General features: G+C 39.8%; 1 protein-coding gene across 1 annotated transcript; it reads right to left on the bottom strand.

Moving 5' to 3' along the window:
* Positions 1-7,842: 7,842 nt before the first annotated feature.
* Positions 7,843-9,413, bottom strand: LOC121986919 (xyloglucan galactosyltransferase KATAMARI1 homolog). Its single transcript, XM_042540844.1, has 2 exons — positions 8,757-9,413; positions 7,843-8,619 (listed from the first exon to the last, which is right to left on the bottom strand). The coding sequence occupies exons 1-2, from the start codon at positions 9,411-9,413 to the stop codon at positions 7,843-7,845; spliced, it is 1,434 nt and encodes a 477-aa protein (XP_042396778.1).
* Positions 9,414-10,660: the final 1,247 nt, after the last annotated feature.

A 10,660-nucleotide genomic window follows, 5' to 3' on the forward strand; every position in this document is an offset into this window, starting at 1 on the left:
CTTTTGATCTTGTAGGGTACTTTGATTCCAATTATGTTGGGTGTAAATTGGATCAAAAAAGCAATAGTAGTAGTTGTCAATTCATAGGATCTTCTTTAGTCAATTAGTCAAGTAGAAAATAATATTGTGTAGCTCTCTCACAACCGAAGTCGAATATATATCTATGGGAGAGTGTGTGCCCCAATTGCTATGGATGACTCACACTTTGAAGGACTATAAATTCATATATAAAAATATACAAATCCTTTGTGATAATGCATAAATTTGACCAAAAATTTGAACAAGGCACATTGAGGTAAAACATCATTTTATTTGAGACCATGTAGCTAGAGGCAATATTATCCTTAGTTATGTTGAGTCAAAATCTAATTTGGCCAATATTTTCACTATACCACTTTCTGAAAGTGAATTTAGTTATTTACGAAGGAAATTAGGAATGTGTTTTGTTGATTAAAAAACCCTTCATGATCATTTTAAGGATGAAACTAAATAAAACTGATTTTACCTTAAAATGCATCTCACAAGCATATAATTTTTACCTTAAAATGCATCTCACAAGCACATAAGTTTTACTTTGTTTGTGTTTTTAATTTATCTAGATGGGAGTGAGATGCTAGGAACAATCATTTTGATCATAATGCTTGTTATGATACATTACTTTGAGCAAGAGGGTTAGAATATTTTATGAATCATTGACTTGACCAATCATGGAGAAGACCAATACATAATTAATGTGTATTTGCTTCAAAGATCATGATTAGACATTTCAACAGAAGAAACTCATAACTAACCATTCCAACACATTCAACTTCATATGTATGCTGATATGGGTTATAATAGGTCGCCCTATCGGATGACATGGAGGTCACGATCAATAGAGAAATGAGAATCTCATAGCTGGGTAAATGTATGATTAATAGGATAATGGTTGACCAAATAAAAGGTTTTCCGTAGGCGCTCGACCCATAGCTGGGAAAATGTATGATCATAAGGCCTTATGAAAACTTTTAGTATATTACCAGCCGAGTGAAGACCGGGCGAGCACCAGTGTGCTTATATGCGCTCGACCGAACAAAGCCTGACTGAACGTAAAGGTACTTAGCCTTATAGAACTTTTAGTATATTACTGACCGAGTAAAGGTCGAGCGAGCACCAGTGTCCTTATATGTGCTCAGCCGGGCAAAGCCCAAACGAGCGTAAGGACACTTAGCCTTATATAGATTATATTATATTATTGACCGAGTGAAGGCCGAGTGAGCACAAACGTGCTCATATACGCTCAACTGAACAAACCCCGACTAAACGTAAAAGTACTTAGCCTTATAGAACTTTTAGTATATTAACGGCTGAGCGAAGGCCGAGCGAGCACCAGTGTCCTTATATGCCCTCGGCCGGACAAAACCTAACCAAGCTTAAAGACACTCAACCTTATATAGCTTATATTATATTATTGGCCGAATGAAGACCGAGCGAGCACCAACGTGCTTATATGCGCTCGGCTGGACAAAACCCAACTATGTTTAAGGACACTTAGCCTTATAAAGCTTATAGTATATCATCGGCCAAATGAAGGCCGAGCGAGTACCAATGTGCTCATATGCGCTCGGCCGGACAAAGTCCAACCGAGCTTGAAGGCATTTAGCCTCATTCAGCATTTAGTATATTGTCGGTCAAATGAAGGTCGAGTGAGTATCAGTGTGCATATATGTGCTCAGTTGAACAAAACTCGACCGAGCTTAAAGGCATTTAGCCTTATAAAGCTTATAGTATATTATTGGCTGAGTGAAGGCCGAGCGAGCACCAATGTATTCATATGCGCTCGGCCGGACAAAGCCTGACCGAGCTTGGAGGCATTTAGTCTTATAAAGCATATAGTGTATTCTTGACCGAAACATGCTTAACAGAAGGTATTCCTGTTATATATATGACCGACTTGATTAACCGGCCGAAACATGCGTAGCAGAAGGTATTCTCATTATATACACGTCCGGCTTGATTGACAGGCCGAAACATGTGTAGCAGAAGGTATTCTCAGAATATACACGATCGACTTGATTGACCAGTTGAAATATGCTCCACAGAAGGTATTCTCATTATATACATGACCGACTTGATTGACTGACCGAAATATGCTTAACAAGGTATTCTCATTATATACACGACCGACTTGATTGCCCGGCCAAAATATACTTAACAAGGTATTCTCACTATATGCACGATCAATTTGAATGATCGGCCGAGACATGTTTAACAAAATATAACATACAAGTATAACAGCTTGACAAATTTGGCAGGAAACATTCTCTAGAAGCTTGTTCAGTTTTGGGAACATATGCTTATTCATACAACATCAGGAATATGAGTCATAAACGACAAAAGAGGTACATCTAGAGTAAAAAAAGATTTCTTAAGGGATTATTGCACGAAGCCTAAAGTGTGACTTCATCTTCTAACAAATTCTAATAAACCAGAGACCACCTCATGACTACAGAGGTTATATGAGGTAGTATAAAAAGGGGGATCCTCTCAATTGACAAGGTACGCAAACTCTAGTATCAAAAACTCTACTTCGGAGTACTTTCATTACTGTACTTCATCTTCTTCTTTCACCTTCAAGAGATGAACTGACTTGAGCTTCGGAGGACCTAGCCAGGGATCCTCACCCCAGTCTTAGGTTACTAATGCTTTTGTTGGCTCGTTTCACTGTGCGTAGGACTGTTGAGGAGCTCTTTCAGATTTCCAAGAGTGCATCTTCATCGAAACCACCGTTCACCGAAGCCAGCGCGCCACCTCACAGATTTCAGACAGGATCATCTATCATAACTACACTTTATACACATGACTAGACTCATTAATTAAAATTGAAAATTAGCACGACATGGCACAAAAATTAGGTTTTTATGAGTTTATTAGTAATCTCAATTGATTGGTAACAGTTAACAATCGATTGGTAAGTTTATAGTTTCCCACAAAATGGCTCGAAATCAATTATTATATCGATTAAAGGACAATTTATTAGTTAATCGATTCATGAACGGTTCTCACGAGCGCAGAATCGATCGTAATCAAATGGATAATCAATTACACCTCTTCTAATTAATCAATTGATCAATTAAGATCTTCACTTGTACGATTTTAAACCTGTGCCCTAATTAATCGATTCATTCTCTGTCTCTCTCTCCTTAGCCTTAACTTTCCGTGTCTCTCTCGCCGATTATTTCATTGCATCACTCTCCATCTTTGACACCCTTCTCCGACGAACTTTGGCTCTGGTAAATTCTAGACTTGGTATTCCTTTAATTTTCCTTCGTTTATCAAGTGTCCTTCCTCACATTGGGGAGTGTTACGAGAACCAGTGGCGGAGAGATTTTAACGACAACTTCCTTGAACCAGTGGCAACATCTTCTTCCTTTCAAGATCATCCTTTTTCATTAGACTTTAGATGGGACCACCAAAGTAAACCCTAAACTCTAACCTCTAATATGTTCTTTGTTCTTATAGATTTTCCAATTGCCTAATGGCTATGTTTTTGTTCCATTTCATTCATGCATCATCCATTATATTGTTTTGGTTGCACTTGTTCATTGATCATGTCTAGAAAGAAACAGAAGATTAAGTCTAGTGAGGGGTCATCCCATCCTCAACCCAGCCCTCAACCGACAACTGATACTTGTTCTCCTAATGTTGCTCTCTAGAAATCATTTAGAAAGCATACCTTCAAACTTATTTCACCTAGGTCAATTGACAAACATTACTTTCATGATAACTGTTTTGATGCCTTTACCCTCATTGAGCACTATAAACTTGCGTCCATAGTCTATTGTGAGCATAGTGTTAATGTTGGGTTAGTCTCTGAATTCTACAATAATTTTCATACATTTGATGGGTTGAACTACCGGACCCATGTTGGCAAATGTAACCTAGATTTCTCTTTTAAAAATTTTCAAGACTTTTTGGGGTGTCATCCATCATCTAGTAAGTTTGTTTTCTATTTGGTATTGCTTGAGTTGTTGCCCTCACCTTTTGAGCATCTATCCATATCTTCTATGTATGAGCACTTCTTTGCACGACCTTGTCCGGATGGAGCAAATGCAAACATCAATACTTTTTCTACTCTTGAAATCTCAGCTACGGATAATGCATTATTCAAAGTGGTCATTAATTGTCTCTTACCCATTGTCTCTCGTGCCCTAGCTATTATTAGACCACCCCATCTTTTTCTGTAATATGCCCTTCGACATAGTCTTGACATCAATATCATTTTGAATATCTTTCATTGCATCATTCACTTTATATAGCCTGTGCATGGTAAGGTACATATGTCTTTTAGCAATATCATTACAGAGTGACTGGCATCCATGTATATTGATGTCTCTCGCGGAAAGTTGGAGCCCATGATAGCCAAGTACTCCATAATCTCAATACAGTCTTTCTCCAAATCTGGGATAGAGGCTATTAGGAGAGCCTACAATGGATCGATGGGTGTCCTCTAGGTGAGGACCGAGAGCATGATTCAGGGGGTAGGGTAGGCACCAACTCTTGTGGCAACTAATCCAGAGGAGGAGGATGGACTTGATCAGTATGGTCGATATAGCGATCTTCGATCTCTGATGCTTGAGCTCGAGGAGACTATGGACACTAGACTATAGGAGTTGCACTTGGAGAGTGATCTTTATAGAGCTAAGATGTGGACCCAGTATGGGGCTATTGAGCGTCGCCAGATTGAGATCCGGTCGAGGCAGATTGAGATGCAGTCAAGCATTGCCTCATTGTGTGATATGATGCACTCATGGATGTTAGGTCATCCTCCTTTTTAGCCACCTCCTCCAGCTATTGATCCTTCAGCTACTGATCCCCCGGCTGATAACATCCCTTCGGTTGATCTTGTTACCGACCTGGTTGATTTCTATTTCGAGCCTTGATATGATGTAGTTTTATTTTTCATGATATAGATACTTGATTGTATGAATGTTTTTATTTTATGTGATATTTTGGGTTTTTAGCAATTTGTGTTTGTTTTGTTCTAATTTGTTAGCCTCATGTGCTTATCTTTTGGTGGGGGAGTGCTCTGTCATTGGTTAGTTAATTTATTTTTCTGTGACATAGGGGTGTACCCTACTATTGCATTTATTAAGGAGTACCCTATTGTTGATTGTCTACTTATGTGTTCCATAGCTTTAGGGGGAGTGCCCCCTCCTTGATTATGTGTTTGCTTGTCTTGATCTATAAGGGGCATTCCCTATCTATATGTAGCATGCATAAATTAAGAGGGAGTTCCTTATCATAAATTCCGTGCTAAATTCATTTTTTGATATTTGGCATAGGGGGAGAATTATGAGATTTAAGTTCATACTTGTTTAATATGAAGTTCATGCTTGGTTGATATGACAAGATGACTTGCTAATATATTAATATCATCTAGTTATTATTATGATATGTTAGAAATTAATCTAAACTTAAATAGATTGTCAAACATCAAAAAAGGAGAGATTGTTGGTGCAATCATGCCCCAGAAGTTTCAATGATTAACAATTATTTAAGTTTAAGTTAATACGCTGGATCTAACTTGAGTTACAAGTTTACAGGGAGTGAGAAGTCCAAGAACGTCAAGGACCGAATTCTTGGCAAGAAGAAGTCCTTGCAGGTCAGAAGATCGGATGCAAGACAAGAGAAGTTCAAGAAGGCTGAGGACCGAATTCTTGGCAAGAAGAAGTCCTTGTAGGTCGGAAGACTGGATGTGCAAGGCTAGAGAAGACCAAGAAAGGTCAGAGACCAGATTCTGGGCATGCATGAAGACCTAGATATGAGGAAGTTCCAAGCACAAAGTCCAAGGAGCAGGAGGTTCATCTGACATGAGGTATTTGGGATTGAAGGGAGCGTGTGCCAAAGGGTTTAGGGTGGGAAAAAAAAAAAATCCTATTTTAGGGTTCACCAATTAATTGGCAATTTTACAAATCGATTAGTGATCCAAAACCCAAAACTCAGAAGAAAAAGAGTGTATCAATTGATTGGCTAAAATTTTCAATCAATTAATAATCAAATTCAAGCACACAGAGAGCTCTAAAATTGATTGGTTGATCGATTGGAAAATAACCAATCGATTATTTGATCGATTGAGAGGATTTCATTGCGAGAACAGAAAGCTCCTTGATCGATTTGGATGATCGATTGAGAAGCTTTCTTCTCGAGAACTGAAAGGTCTCAGATCGATTGTTTAATCGATTGACTAATTGATTGGGAAACCACCAATTGATTAGCTGATCGATTGAGAGGATTTCATCATGAGAACAGAAAGCTCTGTGATTAATTGGTTGATCGATTGAGAAGTTTTCTCCACAAGAACAGAAATATCTTAAATCGATTGGGAAACTACCAATCGATTGGCTAATCGATTAAGGTGGCTAATCAATTAGTGCTTAATAATAATCGATTAGGATTCAAAATGGATAATCTTAGTCGTCAATTTGGAGTTAATAACATTTAACTAATAGTTCTTAATAGATTGAGGCATTTTTGAATCGATTGATAGTAATGAAAAGACAGAGAAATGACTCGATTCTGAAGCATTTAAAAAGGAGATTTAGGCACGAAACTAAACAATCATTCTATTGTTATTCTCCAGCTTATCCTTGTGCCAAGCTTTCATCTTCAATCTTCAAGTAATCAAGAGAAGAAGAACCAAGCTAAACACTTGTAATATTTCCTTTCTTCTTCTCCTTTGTTACTATATTCTTTTGAGAGCTTTGAAAGCTTGTTTGTGAAAGGTTTCTCTAACTTTAGTTTGTTCTGAGAAGGAGAGTTCATAGTGAAATCTGTGACTGCTGGTGCAGAGTCTTGGATTAGTTATCTCAAGGAGATGGAGACCAAGTAAATCAAGTTGTTAGCATTATGATGTTCTCAATTTCAAGTACACGCTGTGAATTAAGAAGAATCAAAATGAGTTATTCAACCCCCCTAGTTCTATCAGCCAAACAAAATTAACTTTAATCATATTGCCTTCAATATGATTGTACCAACATATTATTTTAATATATTATCCAAATACCCTTGATCCATCAAAACTAACTTGATCCGTAGCTGGAGCTTTATTGCACTAATGATATCTTTTGTTATAATTCACTTGTCGCACTAACTCAATGAAATTGATAAGATAAATACTAATTTCATTAATAATGAAATGCGATTACATGGTACACTATCTTTAAAGCACTATTTACCAACACTAATTATTTTGATCAAAATTTCCACACGGCCTCCCATCACTCCAACTGCAAAGAATATCCTTAATACATCTTCTAGCAATTTTAAACAAAAAATATTAATAGACCAATTGTAGGACTCGAATAGCCAAAATAACACCATAGTAGACCTTCAAAATCAAAGGTTACATGTAACACAATATATAAATCATTTAAGGAATATGACCAATTTGGGTCCATCTTATCCCAACAACATAAAGGATACTACAATAGAACTACTTTGCATGCTCTAAGGATCACACCACATAGCTTCTTGTTTGGGGAATTTAACTCCTTTAGGTCCAAAGTGATAGGTGACTTTATAGTAATCAAAAAGAAAAAGCAAACTTCACATGCATTATTTTTTTTCCCCTGATGTTCAGATTAATTCAGACTATTTTTCTTCTGATTTATACTTATCAATCCGCAGGACCATTTATAAATACTAAGGACCTTCAAAATATTCATCTATATTGAAATCATCACACCCCCGAGGACAAACTTCACGTGCTTGAATAATCAATATATTCAGGTCAGTTTTGAAAAAAAAAAAAACCTGCTAAATGAACTTGTAGGGTTCTATCGTTCGTTTATGAGTCTCATCTCATTTTTGGTTGAAGTAGTGTTCCCATCCCACACCTCCGTTGAGCAGCGCCTTCTTCCAGTTATAACTTTCGTCCGATGCAACCTGCTCGATCCCTTGCTTTGTGTCCCTCTTCCTCTTCTCCACCCTCTCGATCACTTTCTCCACTGCCAGATCGAACGCGTCCTTGAATTCCCCCTCCTCTCCAGTAGTTCTCTTGTTCCCGTACACCAGACTCGGCATCATCCCCACCACCGCCTCCCTCATCGCCGAAGCCTGCTCCGGCGAGATCCGAGACAGCGTCCTCTCGATCGCTCCGTTCCCCGGCTTCAACTCCTCCATCGGGATGAAAACAGAGTAGTTGCGGAAGTCCCGCGGCAGGTGCCAGACGTACTGCACGTAGGCGGAGCCCGGGTGGAAGAAGACCGGGATGCAGCCGCCGACCATGGCGTCGAAGGCGGAGCGCCGGGTGTAGGAGTCGCCGAGAGGTTGGAGGCAGAAGACGGAGCTGCTGAACAGCTCGGTGATCCGGCGCGGGGAGAAGCACTCGTGCGCGTTGTCGCCGGCGCAGTCGAGGAGCTTGCACAGAGGCGAGGCGCGGCACTGCTGGATGATGACGTCGCGGGCGATGTCGGTGTTGTTCGGGCGCGGCGCGCCGGCGAAGGAGAAGAGCCACGGCCGCTTCTGGTGCCGGACTCTGTTCTGCCACGCGGCGAGCTCGCCGGCCGTGGAAGGGTGGAAGTAGGTGGGGTATGGAATCGCCACGTCGTTTTCTTGCCAAGGGCTCGACTCGATCAGCTGCACGTGTGTTAATGAACGAACCATAATAAAGGTCTGAAAGAACATCTCAAAGATTTGTTTGTTGCACCGTAAAACCATAGTTTTAGATGATTGAACTGCCAGTAATAGAGAAATATTAACTTGGTGAATCTCACCAGCGTGGTCATGTTCTGGAGCTCCGGGAGCCAGAACAGCTTGCTGCCCCAATCGCCGTCCTCTTCCGACTGCCTCCTGAAATCCCACGTAATCCTTCCGGCCACCATGAAATGGTCCCTCCCGCCCATCGCCGCCCACTCCGGCCGCGCCCGGAGCCACCGCACGAGGTCCAGCGCCACTGCGTCGCGCACCGTCGTGTTGGTCCCCCAGAGGTGGGGCAATAGCTCGACCCCAGCGTAGAAGGGGACGAAGAAGGCGGCGGCGCGCGCGGGGTCGCCGGTGAGGCACTCGTACCGCCGCATGCGGTCGTGGAAGATGAACTCCAGCGCAAACTGGCTGGTGACGTACCATCCGTCGCCGAGATCGGTGCCGAAGCCGCCGTTGTCGGCGAAATGGCAGGCGTCGCCGACCCAAGGGCTGAGGGCGCAATTGTCGCGGAGGAGGTCGGCGTTGAAGCGGGGAGGCAGGTCGTGCATGAAGACGTAGCGGCCGTCACAGCGACTGGAGGCGAAGGAGAAGAGAGACAACGCAGTCGCCGGCGAACTAGACCGGAAGGAAAAAAAGAGGAGTAGACGGATGAGGCAGTAGAGGGCGATCGGGAAGCAGATCAAACGGCTGAGGGTCCTCCTTCCGCCATGCCTCAGGTAGCGCGTCATCGGAGTCAACATCGATCGATCACCGTGCTCTGCTCTTGCGCATTGCCGATCGGAATTGGAATGCTGAGAATCAAGGAATTTCCATGAGCGGTCGATTCACTAAATCGTGCAAATTGCAAGAAAGGAAAGGAACAAGGTGACCTTAATTATCGTCTCTTGCTGGGGAGAAATGGCAAGCCAAGGGTCTACATGGAAAGAAATTTTAATATTCTATAAATATTGTAAAATGAAAAATGCTTTGCTAAAAATGTTGTTGTATAAGAAAAAAAAATAGATATTGAGTTGTTAACTAAATTATAAAATTTATGATTTGCTAAAAAAATTATGAATTTAAGTTAGTGAAAATAATATGTATTAGGAAGTGATTGAATATTATTTTGGAGTTAAAGCTCCAAATTTAGTTATTTCATTTTATATAGCATTTTATTCATTCATTTTGTTATACACTAATTCTATTTTTTTAATTTAAATGTATATTATTTTCTTTTAAGTTACTAAAGGGATTTTTATAAGTGAAAATCAAAGGAGCATATTTTTTGATTTATCATCAAAAAAGCATCTTATTAGATGTTCTTTGCCAAATTTGCTGCTCTAAAGTTACTTAAATCATTATACCCTCACTTTGAGTATAAGAATTTGAACCAAAAAGCCAAATTGACATCATAGCCCCAATTTATTATCTTCTACTCTCTAAAACCAACATGTGTTGTTGTAATTTTCCTTTCTTATTACCATTCCTGCAGTGACATTTATCACCAACCCTGATTCGAAGAATTAAATACTTAAATTATCGAAAATAAAATAAAATTGATGAGATTCCCTCAAGCTCTCGACAAGAGTAAGATGCAAGGGGCATTGTGAGCAATCCTTCATGCCAACCTTGACATATTTTATGATTTAGAGTTTTAGAGTTTTACATCTAACTGAGGAGTGTTTTTGGTTCTGTGCTTTGTTCAATTTTAGATTATTTAAAGCTTGTGTAGTCATTATATTGTTGGCAGAGAAAAGTGAAATCGTCACTTTTTTCAATTTAGAAAATAACACAAGTTCATGCAACAACTTTGGTCCATATAATTCCAATTTAATAACATGTCTTTATTCTACAATTCTATGTGTGCTTCAAAATTTTCACAATCAACCAATAGTTCCTATGACAACATAATAAGCATTGCCTCTCATTGCTATAAAAAGAAACTATTGTGGAAAGTTCTTTCATACCTTTTAAATCATTTATTGCGATTGTTAGA

The sequence above is a fragment of the Zingiber officinale genome, chromosome 5B, assembly GCF_018446385.1.
Source record: "Zingiber officinale cultivar Zhangliang chromosome 5B, Zo_v1.1, whole genome shotgun sequence".
Classification (NCBI taxonomy): domain Eukaryota; kingdom Viridiplantae; phylum Streptophyta; class Magnoliopsida; order Zingiberales; family Zingiberaceae; genus Zingiber; species Zingiber officinale.

What these genes read in the sequence shown, in the direction of transcription:
- LOC121986919 (XM_042540844.1), bottom strand. Translation starts at nt 9,413, where the DNA reads ATGACGCGCTACCTGAGGCATGGCGGAAGGAGGACCCTCAGCCGTTTG. An exon ending in TCCAGAACATGACCACGCTG is followed by an intron (nt 8,620 to 8,756) that starts GTGAGATTCACC and finishes ACACACGTGCAG; the next exon opens with CTGATCGAGTCGAGCCCTTG.